At 44.8% G+C, this 17,017-nt stretch overlaps 1 protein-coding gene across 1 annotated transcript in view; it reads right to left on the bottom strand.

The window, feature by feature from the left end:
- LOC124545162 (UDP-glycosyltransferase UGT5-like) overlaps window positions 1–17,017 on the bottom strand; it is a 104,587-nt gene that overhangs the window by 48,357 nt on the left and 39,213 nt on the right. The window contains exons 3-4 of the mRNA XM_047123995.1: window positions 15,546–15,815; window positions 3,284–3,861 (exon numbers count right to left, since the gene is read on the bottom strand). Of these exons, the coding sequence (XP_046979951.1) occupies window positions 3,284–3,861; window positions 15,546–15,804 (837 nt within the window). The 5' untranslated portion in view covers window positions 15,805–15,815. The remainder of the gene's footprint in view (window positions 1–3,283; window positions 3,862–15,545; window positions 15,816–17,017) is intronic.

Here is a 17,017-nt window from a genome sequence, read left to right on the forward strand (position 1 = left end):
GATTACAAAATAGAGTCGAATGTATGCACTGGGTAGCCGAGGCAGCTAGTTCACGGCGATTCGGTCAACCAAATTAATGAATGCACTGAACGTGCTGCAAACCACTACAGGGAGCCTGTAGTGGTTATGATAGAAAAATGAGACACAGAGAAAAGGATTTGGTGGTATGTTGAATTGATGATAGTTTCGTATACTGATGGTCTGGGTTTCATTCTGGCTTCTGCTGATGATTTTTCGTAGGGAGAGACAGATTCTATTCGCTTATGGCTATACCAAGTGAAGAAGCTATAATGGCATTGTGATCTGAAATTCACATTAAACGTGATATTCCTTCTCTACCAAGTAGACATTAGGTTAAACCACAATAAAGTCTGGAGTGGCGACATGTGGAAACTCTATCAATAGTAACCTTTCTTATACTAGTTATTTAATTCTAGTGACGAAACAAACGCTATGTAGGGTCACAGGACACATATTCCATCTTTTATTTGAGCTTCTGTATGTCGATAAAATTGGTTCTGAACTGGGAATGCAACTCAGACCGCCCTTAACGCGGAATTTGATCCCTTCGTAACAACACAGCTCGACTACAATTTGTTGTTTGTTTAAAACGGCACATTTCTCGCCGGCCGGAGTGGCCGCGCGTTTCTAGGCGCTACATTCTGGAACCGCAAGACCGCTACGGTCGCAGGTTCGAATTCTGCCTCGGTCATGGATGTGTGTGATGTCCTTAGGTTAGTTAAGTTTAAGTAATTCTAAGTTCTAGGGGACTGATGACCTCAGAAGTTAAGTCCCATAGTACTCAAAGCCATTTGAACCATTTTTTGCAGATTCCTCAACATCTTCACATATCGCGAGAATGGGTTCGAATCCAGGCCTGGCACTAAGGTTTTCCTTACGTATTATCAAGCTCTAGCATGAGAACACCAATGTGCTGGTGGATAATAATTTTGATTATTTATGCATTTTCTTTCGTTGTTAACACTAACGATTAATGACGTTTTTGACTCCCAGTGAGACATAGAACAATTTGCGAGGTCACAGTAAGTTCAAGGATGTTATTCCGAGCTGCTGGTGGACAAAAATTCGGTGCCTGACGTATATTTGTGTGCAGTCAACAACGATATGTGTGGGGTTCGATTCCCAGTCAGCACTGAATTTTTCGTCATATTATTTCTAGTTCAAACATGCTCACATGTCGCTGCTGGTGTAACAAACCCATATTTAACGTTCGTTTTCTATAGAACATAACAGCGATAGGTGCCGGGTTGGAGTCCTAGGAATGAAAAAATTGACGTTTCGTCACGTCATTTCAGTTAAAACATCTAGCTACTCCCGAGAAAATCCGATATGCCACAGTTGATTCTGCTTCGATATCAATCCGATTAGGTTCTGGGTTCGAATCGCTGTCCAACGCAAAGCTTTACCTCACGGCATTTCAAGTAAGTTACTTGTGATGAAGCAAAATTTAACATCTGTCGTAGTTCGTTAACAGGGACAATAGATACTGGGTGGGAATTCGCGTCCGTTAAAAACGTTTACGTTATGTAATTTAAAGTTGATATTTGCTAACTGATACTGTCTAAAATCGAGGTATATCACTCTCTGTATGCCTAGTCATGAGTGACTGTTAGTTTCCGTCAGTAACGAAATCTTAGTCTGCATGACCTGGGTTTGAATCCATATGCAGAACGAGACGGTTCGTCGTGTCATTTGAAGTTCATACATATTCTCAACTAGCTGCTCGTGAATAACTTAAATTTTTGATGTCACTTTGTGTTAAATAACAAGTACGGTATGTTACTTTGAAAAGGAAATCGTGAATACGACGAACTTACTACGTACATTACCTATTTGACGTAATAATGAGAGTGGTAACATTTCAGGTATGTCATTTCTTGCAATAAATGAGAGCTTACAAGCCTTAAGGACAGTCTTATCAGTGATAAGGTGTTCCCTGATATTTGTAGTATCGTGGTTTTATTTTACATCTTGAGCTATTGCGGTACAGTGCAGTGTTTTGTAGTGGTGACTTGTTGGAACCATTTTCAATAGTCAAACGACTGTACCAAGGAGCTATTAGAGGACCTGCTAGACAGCTGGGTTATGTGTGTTGCATGCGAATCAGGCGAAATGCAATTCATGTCGTTCGGATACTTTTGAGCATGACTGTACATGTAAATAAACACCACAGTACGAGTAAACTAGTACGCATTGTAGTTGTAAATAAGCTGGAAAACAGTAATGTTAGACAAAGCCGTAGACAGGTTTACTTCCGAATTTCGTTAAGCTGGCTTCTCTGACCCAAGGTTTCCTACCTCAAATTGTTCAAGGGAGCATTCACAATGTCCTGTCACAATTTTGCACTCTCTGATGGAAACACCCTCTACGTTGGCTCATCAGTGTGCGTTTGTGATTTCCCTAGAGATTAGTTTCGAAAAATTTACTTAATTTACCGAACCAAATAATAGTTAATAAAAGACGACACGAAGAAGCTAAACTATTGTATAACTAGCTATGCATCCGTGCTTCCCAATGGAAGTTGAAGAGAGGGCCCTTTGTACCGTCGCTTTTTGGTTTCCATAGGTCTATCGGCAGAAACGGCACAGTTATAGGATAACTTTGTCAATAAATTCCTTTTTCTTCTTCCCAACAATTCAACATAAATCAAACACTTCAAATGAAGCAGAGCTGTTTCATTAAATTTTCGACAAACAAAGCAAAATTATTAAATCCATAAAACCTGGGCAAGTAAAATCAGTGTTAGTTTGTATTCGTAAAGAAAAGATTGCGGCACTTAACTCTGTCGTTGACGTAACTTTCCGAAAATACTTCTGTCATTGTGGTAAAAAGAAAGAAAGAAAACCAACATTACCATCTATTGCTTCTTTGCTGTACTAGCCGTCACTAAGGTAAATATTCGAACTGATAAGCTGGGCAGACTCTTAAAACTATGCTATCTGATTTCCCGTGATCCGATTTTGGTCAAATAAAACAGATATGCCGTCCGACGCTACGCTCAAGTTAGCTATGGAAACTCCATGAAATTCCCCTAGTAGCCATTGAGAGTAGCTTCTCTAAACAGACAGACCTTTCTACAGTTCTATTATTAATGTTAACAAAGTTATATTGTTATAGAATTATACATGCTGATAAAAATTAACGTAATACTTCTCCGAGGGTCAACTATGAGCCACTTTGCTTCAAGTGGCCGCTTACGTCATCTTTCCTTTTTGGACGCACTTTGTATATCATATTCTAGGAAAATATTACAAAGACCCACCTGTGGAAGCTTTTGCGGGGGCCTTATGTGCACCCCTCCGATTTCAATGTAGTTAGGCGACAGGGGACGCGGGAAAAACATGCTCACATGAGTGTTTGAAAGTAGGACGGAGGTGTTCTTCTCCATGTCCGACACGCTTGGCAGCGCCGTGCTGTTCAGGTACTGCCGCAAAACGGCTTCCAATCTCGGCTTGTAATACATCTCGCGAGCGACTTTAGACAGAGTCGCAAACGCCGCGTTGTGGAGTCGCTGCAAGAAGGGCATCCTGTCCGTGTACCAGAGGAATGTGTCCGGAACGTAAGCGTACGGACTGGGGCTGCCGACGATATCCGCCATCCAAGAGGTCGGCGATATTGTCGCCACACCGATGACGGGGATCCGCAGCCTGTGAGCCAGCGGCAGGAAGCACTCGCTGAAGAACTCTTCGATGATCATGACGTCGAACTTGTGCCCGGCGAGGAACAGTCGCCGGACGCTCTCTGTCTGGAGGAAAATTTCACACGAACTCACTCCGAAACGGAAGAGAGTCATGATCAGTCCAAATGCGCCACGTTCACCGAGTGAGAACATGTTGGTATCTGTAAGACAAAAGAGGTACACGTATTTAGTCACAGCGAAGCTCTTTCTCTCTTCCAAACAAATTATATCTAAAGAAATGAATGTGACAAGTAACAAACGTGAGCCGGATCGTTATTAGAACTCAGACCTATAGGACATTTTACCTGGGTAGAGTTGGTACCTACTACTTCTGAAAGTACGTCTCTCAGCATTAAAAGGTCTATTGCAAAACCTCTCCCTACATCTGATCAACTGATTCTGACTCAAATGTTCATGGGTCTTAACCTGAACTTTATAATATAAATATGGGGATCAATATTGAGTGAACACAGAAAGATGGTGGGAAAACAGGACTCGATGGCGAGTCTTCCAAACAGACCCAGCCTGGGACAGGAGTCTGATCAAGATGGTGGTGATGATGAATACTGAGTTACGTTGTTACATATAAATCACTTTCATCTACCAAGTAAAATACTGCTTGCAATTTTTGTGTTCTTTTTGTGCCTATCGTTTTGACATGATACTTGCACAATCAATTGTCACTGTGTGACTCAAGTTTCCTCTTTTAATTTCGTTTTTAGACATTATACTTAACATTTATTGGCTGTCAGAACGTCCTTTTAGTCGCACTGAAATAAAGGTTTCCTGAAGGATACCTTCCGTCGCAAGCTAGTGCCACCAAACCTATTACGAAAGAACTAAACTTAATGCTTTTACTTTAAAAAAAGGTCGGTGGTAGTAAATGAAGTATTTCAGTCAAAGCAGGATGTCAAAATACCATATGTCAGACAGATTATTAGTCACACATGATCGCATTTTACTTAACATGAAAGAACTCAAAAATTGGTTTCAGAGCAGAATCTGTGACGATGGATGGTCAGTCGTACCTGGATATCTCACTCGACAAAAGTATTGTATGCAGTAGGCAGGGTTACGGGCTCGAAACCCAATCTGGAACACATTTCAAATTTTCCATCTAGTTTCAAAACAGCACACGCTTGGTCAGTACCACTACTACGGAACAGTTTTCCCAAAACTAATCCAAAACCGTATTAATAAATCATTATTTAGATGCTGCGCGCGGTAGCCGCAAGGTCTATGGCGCCTGTCCGCGGTTCGCGCAGCTCGCCCCGTCGGATGTTCGAATCCTCCCTCGGGCACCGGTGTGTGAGCTGCCCTTAGCGTAAGTTAGTTTAAGTTAGATTAAGTAGTGTGTAAGCCTTCGGTCTAGCTGTTGCCCGTGGTCTAGGGGTAGTGTCTTCGAATCATAATCAAAAACGTTTGAGTCCCGAGTTCGATCCCCGCCACTGCCTGCATTTTGATAAATAATCAGCATTGGCGGCCAAAGACTTCCGGCATTAGAAGTCAGCCTCATTCTACCAACGGCCTTGTCAAAGAGGGCGGAGGAGCGGATAGAGGTTCAGGGCACTCTCTTGTCCTAGGGGTGGGAAATTGCCCCTAAAGGCGGAAGAATCAGCAATGATCAACGACATGAGGATGCAGAAGGCAATGGAAACCACTGCATTAAAGACACGTAACGTGTATCCACAGGACATGTGGCCTGTAACTGAAGAAGTGTCATGATGATTTCTCCATTGGCGAAAGATTCCGGAATAGTCCCCCATTCGAATATCCTGGAGGGGACTGCCAAGGGGGAGGTTACCATGAGAAAAAGATTGAATAATCAACGATAGGATAACGTTCTACGAGTCGGGGCGTGGAATGTCAGAAGCTTGAACGTGGTAGGGAAACTAGAAAATCTGAAAAGGGAAATGCAAAGGCTCAATCTAGATATGGTAGGGGTCAGTGGAAGGAAGACAAGGATTTCTGGTCAGATGAGTATCGGGTAATATCAACAGCAGCAGAAAATGGTATAACAGGTGTAGGATTCGTTATGAATAGGAAGGTAGGGCAGAGGGTGTGTTACTGTGAACAGTTCAGTGACCTGGTTGTTCTGATCAGAATCGACAGCAGACCAACACCGACAACGATAGTTCAGGTATACATGCCGACGTCGCAAGCTGAAGATGAGAAGATAGAGAAAATGTATGAGGATGTTGAAAGGGTAATTCAATATGTAAAGGGGGACGAAAATCTAATAGTCATGGGCGACTGGAATGCAGTTGTAGGGGAAGGAGTAGAAGAAAAGGTTACAGGAGAATATGGGCTTGGGACTAGGAATGAAAGAGGAGAAAGACTAATTGAGTTCTGTAACAAGTTTCAGCTAGTAATAGCGAATACCCTGTTCAATAATCAAAAGACGAGGAGGTATACTTGCAAAAGGCCGGGAGATACGGGAAGATTTCAATTAGATTACATCATGGTCAGACAGAGATTCCGAAATCAGATACTGGATTGTAAGGCGTACCCAGGAGCAGACATAGACTCAGATCACAATATGTTAGTGATGAAGAGTTGGCTGAAGTTCAAGACATTAGTCAGGAAGAATCAATACGCAAAGAAGTGGCATACGGAAGTACCAACGAATGACGAGATACGTTTGAAGTTCTCTAACGCTATAGATACAGCAATAAGGAATAGCGCAGTAGGCAGTACAGTTGAAGAGGAATGGACATCTCTAAAAAGGGCCATCACAGAAGTTGGGAAGGAAAACATAGGTACAAAGAAGGTAGCTGCGAAGAAACCATGGGTAACAGAAGAAATACTTCAGTTGATTGATGAAAGAAAGAAGTACAAACATGTTCCGAGAAAATCAGGAATACGGAAACACAAGTCGCTGAGGAATGAAATAAATAGGAAGTGCAGGGAAGGTAAGACGAAATGGCTGCAGGAAAAATGCGAAGACATCGAAAAAGATATGATTGTCGGAACGACAGACTCAGCATACAGGAAAGTCAAAACAACCTTTGGTGACATTAAAAGCAACAGTGGTAACATTAAGAGTGCAACGGGAATTCCACTGTTAAATGCAGAGGAGAGAGCAGATAGGTGGAAAGAATACATTGAAAGCCTCTATGAGGGTGAAGATTTGTCTGATGTGATAGAAGAAGAAACAGGAGTCGATTTAGAAGAGATAGGGGATCCAGTATCAGAATCGGAATTTAAAAGAGCTTTGGAGGACTTACGGTCAAATAAGGCAGAAGGGATAGATAACATTCCATCAGAATTTCTAAAATCATTGGGGGAAGTGGCAACAAAACGACTATTCACGTTGGTGTGTAGAATATATGAGTCTGACGATATACCATCTGACTTTCGGAAAAGCATTATCCACACAATTCCGAAGACGGCAAGAACTGACAAGTGCGAGGATTATCGCACAATCAGCTTAACAGCTCATGCATCGAAGCTGCTTACAAGAATAATATACAAAAGAATGGAAAAGAAAATTGAGAATGCGCTAGGTGACGATCAGTTTGGCTTTAGGAAAAGTAAAGGGACGAGAGAGGCAATTCTGACGTTACGGCTAATAATGGAAGCAAGGCTAAAGAAAAATCAAGACACTTTCATAGGATTTGTCGACCTGGGAAAGACGTTCGACAATATAAAATGGTGCAAGCTGTTCGAGATTCTGAAAAAAGTAGGGGTAAGCTATAGGGAGAGACGGGTCATATACAATTTGTACAACAACCAAGAGGGAATCATAAGAGTGGACGATCAAGAACGAAGTGCTCGTATTAAGAAGGGTGTAAGACAAGGCTGTAGCCATTCGCCCCTAATCTTCAATCTGTACATCGAGGAAGCAATGATGGAAATAAAAGAAAGGTTCAGGAGTGGAATTAAAATACAAGGTGAAAGGATATCAATGATACGATTCGCTGATGACATTGCTATCCTGAGTGAAAGTGAAGAAGAATTAAATGATCTGCTGAACGGAATGAACAGTCTAATGAGTACACAGTATGGTTTGAGAGTAAATCGGAGAAAGACGAAAGTAATGAGAAGTAGTAGAAATGAGAACAGCGAGAAACTTAACATCAGGATTGATGGTCACGAAGTCAGTGAAGTTAAGGAATTCTGCTACCTACGCAGTAAAATAACCAATGACGGACGGAGAAAGAAGGACATCAAAAGCAGACTCGCTATGGCAAAAAAGGCATTTCTGGCCAAGAGAAGTCTACTAATATCAAATACCAGCCTTAATTTGAGGAAGAAATTTCTGAGGATGTACGTTTGGAGTACAGCATTGTGTGGTAGTGAAACGTGGACTGTGGGAAAACCGGAACATAAGAGAATCGAAGCATTTGAGATGTGGTGCTATAGACGAATGTTGAACATTAGGTGGACTGATAAGGTAAGGAATGAGGAGGCTCTACGCAGGATCGGAGAGGAAAGGAATATGTGGAAAACACTGATAAGGAGAAGGGACAGGATGATAGGACATTTGCTAAGACATAAGGGAATGACTTCCATGGTACTAGAGGGAGCTATAGAGGGCAAAAACTGTAGAGGAAGACAGAGATTGGAATACGTCAAGCAAATAATTGAGGACGTAGGCGGCAAGTGCTACTCTGAGATGAAGAGGTTAGCACAGGAAAGGAATTCATGGGGGGCCGCATCAAACCAGTCAGTAGACGACCAAAAAGAAAAAAAAGAAAAAAAAAGCCTAGGGACCGATGAGCTCAGCAGTTTGCTCCCATAGGAGCTTACCACAAATTTCCAAATTTCGAGTATTCAGATAAGGAAACTCAATAGATTTCAGTTTTTAACGCTGCATGGAAGTATGGACTCAATTAAAACCAATACCAATGACGTCAGGTGTAAGTAGTAATGTTTTCTTTGTCTCTTGTACGGTGACATGTAATTGTAAGCCCACTGGAGTAGCCGTGTGGTTATAGGCGCTACAGTCTGGAACCGAGCGACCGTTATGGTCGCAGGTTCGAATCCTGCCTCGGGCATGGATGTGTTTGATGTCCTTAGGTTAGTTAGGTTTAATTAGTTCTAAGTTCTAGGCGACTGATGACCTCAGAAGTTAAGTCGCATAGTGCTCAGAGCCATTTGAACCATTTGTAATTGTAATGTTTTTCTTATACTTGAGACGACCAGCCAGATATAGGGAACAGACAAGTGCACTTACGGAGATTTCGGTAGCTGGACAAAAACAACGTTTCCGCTGAACACCAGGAATCGGGCAGGTATAGGCCGGGAACAAAGAGCTATTTCTTCAGCAGGCGCGCAAACATCAGTTGGTGTTTCAGAAAGTGAGGAGCTTACAGAATGCCCTTCAGAAAAGGTTACATCTGCAACGGCAGGAGGAAAATACGACACACTCAGCTTGGGAGATGGACGTTGCGGATCGAAGGAGGTCACAGGGGTAGGTGGTTAAATTGTGTAAGGAAGCCTTGGATTGGTTCATAGCAATTATTTTGGCAGCAAGGATAAGAACTCAAAGTGCATTCATGCAAACGTTTTGACTGGAGCAAACGCGAAAACACACACACTGTGAGACAGATTTTCTGTCTTCTGCCACCTTCTCCGAGAGAGAACTGAACATGTTTGGTTAACCACGGCAGTTTAGTTTGGAGTGGGGAAATTGTTGGAATTGTAATAAAATTTTCATTGGTCGGGTCTCGGAATGTATACTGCGATTGGCTACCGAGATCCTGGCATGGCAGAACGAGCTAGATCTTGTGGAGGAGAGGAGAAAGACACTTCATGTTAGGGCATGAAGGAATACGTTTCTTTTTCGTGAGGCACCACTTCAGAGCTTATGTCAGGACAAATACTGGGGCTAAACTTAGAATTCTCAGCCACTACTTCGGGCGCCCTCTGCACCTGAGTATCAGCAGAGTGGTAAACGCGTAAGGGGAAAACGAAGTTACTTGTTTCAAGCCAAAGCTTCATTTTTTCTGAACTTGTTCATAGCCAGCCAGCTGCACTTAATAAGAGCTTAGGCGAGAAAACTGGTGTTTGCTCGTCCTTTTATGGATCTTTCCTATGGGCTGGTTGTTGGATACAGTAACATCGTTTGTATCCGATGAAGTACAAAAAACACAATACGTACGCTACACTATGCTGAACATTACGCTATTCAGTTATATTACTCTGTATGTTCGACTATCAGGATTATCTTCACAGAAACTATACGTACATGTACGACCAACTTTTACTTTGGAGAAAATGTTCAAAGCGACCAACTTGTATTTGCAAACACTTCGCCACTCGCTGGATCTACTCTGCAGGACTCAGCGCAATACACCTACATCCAGCATAGCCGAAGTGGCATGCACAAGAGTTATTTGGTCGTGCACATCCATGGTTGGACTTGCTCCTTTAAGCGTCCCCAGAAACAAAAGATTAGTACATTAAGGTGCAGGAAAGGTGGAAGCCACTACATTGGACCTCCACAAACAATCCTTTTTCCTGGAAACACTTTATTTAAATTGTTACGCACATTCATTCCAAAGTGTGGCGGTGTATCATCATCCTGAAACCGTAGCTATCGCTAGACACCAATTGGAATATGTTATATTACATCAGGTAAAATAATGCAAAGAAACGTGCGATGCAGGGGTAGATTCGACTTGTCCGACAATACAGAAAGACCCAAAGCACTCCTCCCTCGATTCTAGCGTGTAGGCCCATGCCAAAGTGTGCCTGAAAGCCACGTTCGCGGGTGAAATGTGGGTTGTTTTACGATCATTAATGGCTGTTGAGGAGGTTGAAAATACCTTGACGAGTGAAGCTAGATTCGTCAGTCAATATCACATTATTTATAAAATGTTCGTTATCTTCAACCTGGTGCAAAAGCCATTCACAAAACTATACTTATCGAATGCGGTCCTGTGGCCCTTGGTGTTCAGCTAACGTGTAATGGTATGGACGCAGTTTTTCATTGCACAACTCTTCAGCAACCACTCTTTGAGATATTTGGACTTGCCTTGCGATATCACGGGTTTGTGTAGTACGTCTAGTGCTTATAGGACATCTGTCCATTACTTTTGGACGAAGACTGATGGTTTCACGAAGACGTTGCTCCAGGCAACGAAAAACTTCCTCATTGGGATGGCGCCTTTGAGGGTATCGTGAAGAATACGCAAGAGCAGCAGCAGCAGCTTGGTTATCGGATGCACCCAACACCTGTTTGTGAACTCCATCGGGAAGTCGCCATACACAAACTGACAGGACCGGTAATGGTTGTGGGCTGCGCTATTAGTAGACACGTGCATGCAATTTATTGGCTCCCACTGTCCCGCTTATAAACGACGAGATCTGGGGAACGGATGTCTAAAAAATAAAAAAAGAAACCTGACAAGGATGCGGACCATAGCTCCAAGGTTGATGTGGGTTTGATGTCCATCCAATCTTCTCATTGAGCTACCACGGCTCGTACAGCTAAGTGGAGTGACGCGCGTTCCTCTGTACATTACGATGCTCTGTGTTGTCAGCTTGTCGTTTTCATACAAGCGTTTTCAAAATTCACCAGATCTGATTTTCGTAGGTAAGCTTTCGTCTTGAATCTGGATGAGAAATCGCATGCTAACGTCCACGTGCGGTATTATTTCTTTACCCTGCGTATACACACATCAAAAAAGTTTTCCATCACCTCGGTTCCGAGAGTTCCTGAACCTGTGCAGAAGATTGGAATAGAGATCAACATAAACATCATATATTGCTCATGAAAACATCACATTGCATTTTGTACCACCATACAGCGAGATCTTCAGAGGTGGTGGTCCAGACTGCTGTACACACCTGTACCTCTAATACCCATTAGCACGTCCTCTTGCATTGATGCATGCTTGTATTCGTCGTAGCATACTATCCACAAGTTCATCAAGGGACTGGTGGTTCAGATTGTCCCACTACTCAATAACGATTCAGCGTAGGATCCTCAGAAGGGTCACATCGTCCACGAACAGTCCTTTCCAATCTATCCCAGACATGTTCGATAGGGTTCATGTCTGGAGAACATTCTGGCCACTCTAACAGAGCGATGTCGTTATCCTGAGGGTAGTCATTCACAAGATGTGCACGATGGGGGCGCGAATTGTCGTCCATGAAGACGAATGCCTCGCCAGTATGTTGCCGGTATGGTTGCACTATCGGTTGAAGGATGGCATTCACTTATCTTACAGCCGTTACGGCGCCTTCCATGACCACCAGCGGCGTACGTTGGCCCCACATAATGCCACCTCATAACAGCAGGGAACCTCCACCTTGCTGCACTCGCTGGACAGTGTGTGTAAGGCGTTCAGCCTGACCAGGTTGCCTCCGAACAAGTCTCCGACAACTGTCTGGTGGAAGGCATATGCGACACTCATCGGTGAAGAGAACGTGATGCCAATCCTGAGCGGTCCATTCGGCATGTCGTTGGGCCCACATGTGCCGCGCTGCATGGTGTCGTGGTTGCAAAGACTGACCTCGCCATAGACGTCGGGAGTGAAGTTGCGCATCATGCAGTCTATTGCGCACACTTTGAGTTGTAACGCGACGACCTGTGGCTGCATGAAAAGCATTATTCAACATGGTGGCGTTGCTGTCAGGTTTCCTCCGAGCCATAATCCATAGGTAGCGGTCATCCACTTTAGTAGTAGCCCTTGGGCGGGCTGAGCGAGACATGCCAGCGACAGTTCCTGTCTCTTTGCATCTCCTCCATGTCCGAACAACGTCGCTTTGGTTCACTCCGAGACGCCTCGACACTTCCCTTGTTGAGAGCCCTTCCTGGCAACAGTGCGGACGCGAACGAACCGCGATATTGAGCGTCTAGCCGGCCGCGGTGGTCTCGCGGTTCTAGGCGCTCAGTCCGGAACCGTGCGACTGCTACGGTCGCAGGTTCGAATCCTGCCTCGGGCATGGATGTGTGTGATGTCCTTAGGTTAGTTACGTTTAAGCAGTTCTAAGTTCTAGGGGACTGATGACCACAGATGTTAAGTCCCATAATGCTCAGAGCCATTTGAACCATTTTTTGAGCGTCTAGGCATGGTTGAACTACAGACAACACAAGCCGTGTACTTCTTTCCTGGTGGAATGACTAGAAGTGATCGGCTGTGGGATTCTCTCCGTCTTTTAGGATCTGCTCATGCACGGTTGTTTACATCTTTTGGCAGGTTTAGTGACATCTCTGAACAGCCAAATGGACCGTGTCTGTGATACAATATCCACAGTCAACGTGGAGTTCTGGCAGCCGGGGTGAATGAAACTTTTTTTGATTTTTGTATGTTAAGGTTTTTTTCTATTGTGTAAAGTTACGTTACAACTACACTCCTGGAAATTGAAATAAGAACACCGTGAATTCATTGTCCCAGGAAGGGGAAACTTTATTGACACATTCCTGGGGTCAGATACATCACATGATCACGCTGACAGAACCACAGGCATATAGACACAGGCAACAGAGCATGCACAATGTCGGCACTAGTACAGTGTATATCCACCTTTCGCAGCAATGCAGGCTGCTATTCTCCCATGGAGACGATCGTAGAGATGCTGGATGTAGTCCTGTGGAACGGCTTGCCATGCCATTTCCACCTGGCGCCTCAGTTGGACCAGCGTTCGTGCTGGACGTGCAGACTGCGCGAGACGACGCTTCATCCAGTCCCAAACATGCTCAATGGGGGACAGATCCGGAGATCTTGCTGGCCATGGTAGTTGACTTACACCTTCTAGAGCACGTTGGGTGGCACGGGATACATGCGGACGGGCATTGTCCTGTTGGAACAGCAAGTTCCCTTGCCGGTCTAGGAATGGTAGAACGATGGGTTCGATGACGGTTTGGATGTACCGTGCACTATTCAGTGTCCCCTCGACGATCACCAGTGGTGTACGGCCAGTGTAGGAGATAGCTCCCCACACCATGATGCCGGGTGTTGGCCCTGTGTGCCTCGGTCGTATGCAGTCCTGATTGTGACGCTCACCTGCACGGCGCCAAACACGCATACGACCATCATTGGCACCAAGGCAGAAGCGACTCTCATCGCTGAAGACGACACGTCTCCATTCGTCCCTCCATTCACGCCTGTCGCGACACCACTGGAGGCGGGCTGCACGATGTTGGGGCGTGAGCGGAAGACGGCCTAACGGTGTGCGGGACCGTAGCCCAGCTTCATGGAGACGGTTGCGAATGGTCCTCGCCGATACCCCAGGAGCAACAGTGTCCCTAATTTGCTGGGAAGTGGCGGTGCGGTCCCCTACGGCACTGCGTAGGATCCTGCGGTCTTGGCGTGCATCCGTGCGTCGCTGCGGTCCGGTCCCAGGTCGACGGGCACGTGCACCTTCCGCCGACCACTGGCGACAACATCGATGTACTGTGGAGACCTCACGCCCCACGTGTTGAGCAATTCGGTGGTACGTCCACCCGGCCTCCCGCGTGCCCACTATACGCCCTCGCTCAAAGTCCGTCAACTGCACATACGGTTCACGTCCACGCTGTCGCGGCATGCTACCAGTGTTAAAGACTGCGATGGAGCTCCGTGTGCCACGGCAAACTGGCTGACACTGACGGCGGCGGTGCACAAATGCTGCGCAGCTAGCGCCATTCGACGGCCAACACCGCGGTTCCTGGTGTGTCCGCTGTGCCGTGCGTGTGATCATTGCTTGTACAGACCTCTCGCAGTGTCCGGAGCAAGTATGGTGGGTCTGACACACCGGTGTCAATGTGTTCTTTTTTCCATTTCCAGGAGTGTATTTTCATTTTTTCCTTCTCTGTCTTAGTTCGCTTACTACCTTCGATTTTTTTTTCCTTTTTGATAGGTTTCATTCTGAAGACAGTGTGTGTCCTTACGAAACATTACAGGGAAGTTCCGACAAATGATGATGCTTGGTAAGAGAGGCAACGAAAATTCGTAGCCTTTACAATATCTTCAGATGACCAGATAGTTCACCGTCCTTTCACAGCTACTTGTTGTTAAAAGTCAGAAAAAGAGCCCAGAATCACCTTCTAACATGCTTTAAAACATGTTAAACTAAGAGAGACGATCCTGTAAATATTTTTTTGTCTAATGTCTTTCATTTATGTTTCCTTAATTTTTAATTTTTGGCGTAAGCACGCATTGTCGCATTCACAGCAGGGTTTATTTTCATGGTTGACGTTTTCTCTAGTATAAATTTCTTCATTAGTTGCGTCTTCTACTTGAATACGCTGGCTTCGTTTGTGGGCCCAAATATTTCTCTGATTATTAAGGTCTTTACTATCTCCTAAATCATCACCAGAGGGTGGTAGATTTAGAGTTGGAACAGCATCAGTCAGTCATCAGCTTGTGTTTCGAAGGAATGTTCAACAGTTCTTTACAAATCCCTTTCATAATATGAGGCAGTAAAATATAGGGAGCTGTCATGAGCATTTTCAACTGAAACAGAATTTGCAAGTTTACAAACATTTACACATTTTCCTTTTGTCTGACTGATTTTAAGACGCGCAGAAAATCATTATCTTTCGCTTAAAAACTTAGTTTAAAATCCCTCAATTCCGCAATGATTACAGCGCAACTCTGTACTCAACCACCAGTCATTAATAAAACTTTGCACTGTCGTAAGTTACTTCGTTGTCGCTCGTAAACACAATTAGAGCAGAATACGTTACACCAACTATGGGTTTCTGAGCGCTGTTTGGGTTCACTCTGACGTCAGCGGCACGGCTTCCTACAGCGCATACATGATCCCTACCGTGTACTCTCGTATCGGTGGCGGACACCATTGCTTAACAGCTCGGTGCATTATAAAGTGGACGCTTATTTATTTTCATATCTGTCAACGTGTTTTGGCGTCATATGTTTGTAATTTTACGAGTAGGTTAGCCACTTACCTCCAAAGAGATGCATAGTGTTGGGTACCGGCACGTGTGTCCAATTGTCCGAGGAGCCTTGCTCCGAGAAGGGCGTGACGGCTGTGACGTGATGGCCGCGGGCAGCTAGACCCGCCGCCAGCGCCCTCCCTAGGGTCCAGTGGCTGCGCGCGCCCATCTGGAAGATCAGCAGGACGCGACAGGTTCCAGGAGCCGCCGCCACCAGTGCCACCGCTCCCACCAAGGTAAGCAGCAGCGTTACTGCGCGAATACCACACATCGCCGCGGTACCTGCCACACAGTATCTTCCGTTGAACGTCGGATGGTACATGACACTAAAAATTAGACAACTGCAACACCCAGACACACGGTTTGAACGAAAACTCGGAAGATATGTTGGACGAAAAATGGAAAGATGAGTTGTTCAGCATGATTAAGGTGACATATACCGGGCGAGGAGGGGTGGTTGGACAGAAATATGGGAAAACCGCGAGAAATGCATGTTTGGACATAAGTGCAGATGTTAGCCAAGCCTGCAGGTTACCCTGTTGTATTTGGCCACTAATGGCACCTGTGAAATGCGCTCAGTACGTTGTGAGCATCAGTCGTGGTCAGAACAGTGTTCAGCGTAATTGTGAGTGTATTATGTCAAGGGAATCCAATGTGGGCATATGACTGGTGCTCGTATCGGAGATTTATGCCACATACAAGGAAAGCGGAAGAACATCACTAAGTCACAACGCGGGCGAAAGTATGTGTTGAGTGGTCATGACAGATGATCACAGAAGAGATTTGTGACAAATAAAACGCTGTCACAAACGCTGTCAGCACCAGAATAACACGAAGTAGTGATCTACAGGGCGAAATGAAATTCCAAAACCACTCATTAGTGATGCAAATGCCCGTAACAGGAGAAAATGGTGCTGAACCCAGGAAACATGGTCAGTGGAACAATGGAAGAAAGTCATTTCGCCGGATGAGTCTTGTCGCATGCTACTTCCAATTTCTAGCCGAGTTCACGTCCCTAGAGTGAAATATTGTGGGGTTTCGTGATGATTTGGCAGTCGTATCATGGTATTCCGTGGACCCCATTGGCGTTATGCAAAGTCGCATTATCGTAAAAGATTATGTAGTGGTTCTGTCTGATCAGGTCCATTCAGTTGTACAATGTTGGTTCCCAAATGTTGATGGTGCGTAGTAAGATGACACGGCTCCTGTTCACATAGCTCGCATCGTCCAGGGCTGCTTTCGTGAGCACAGGGATGAAATTTTTGCATCTCTCCCCGTGACTACAGTCAACAGACCTCAGTATTATTGTGCTTTTGTGGTCTACTTCAGAGAGAAGGGACCGTGATTGCTTTCCACTTCCATTACCGTTACCTGAACTTCCCGCTGTTTTGAAGGACGAATGGTGTACGATTTCCTTAAATACCGCAGCCTCATTCCGAGATGACTGGAAGCTTATTTTGAACGCCAACGCTGTTCCTAGTCCA

Source organism: Schistocerca americana, chromosome 8 (assembly GCF_021461395.2).
Source record: "Schistocerca americana isolate TAMUIC-IGC-003095 chromosome 8, iqSchAmer2.1, whole genome shotgun sequence".
In the NCBI taxonomy this organism is placed as follows: Eukaryota; Metazoa; Arthropoda; class Insecta; order Orthoptera; family Acrididae; genus Schistocerca; species Schistocerca americana.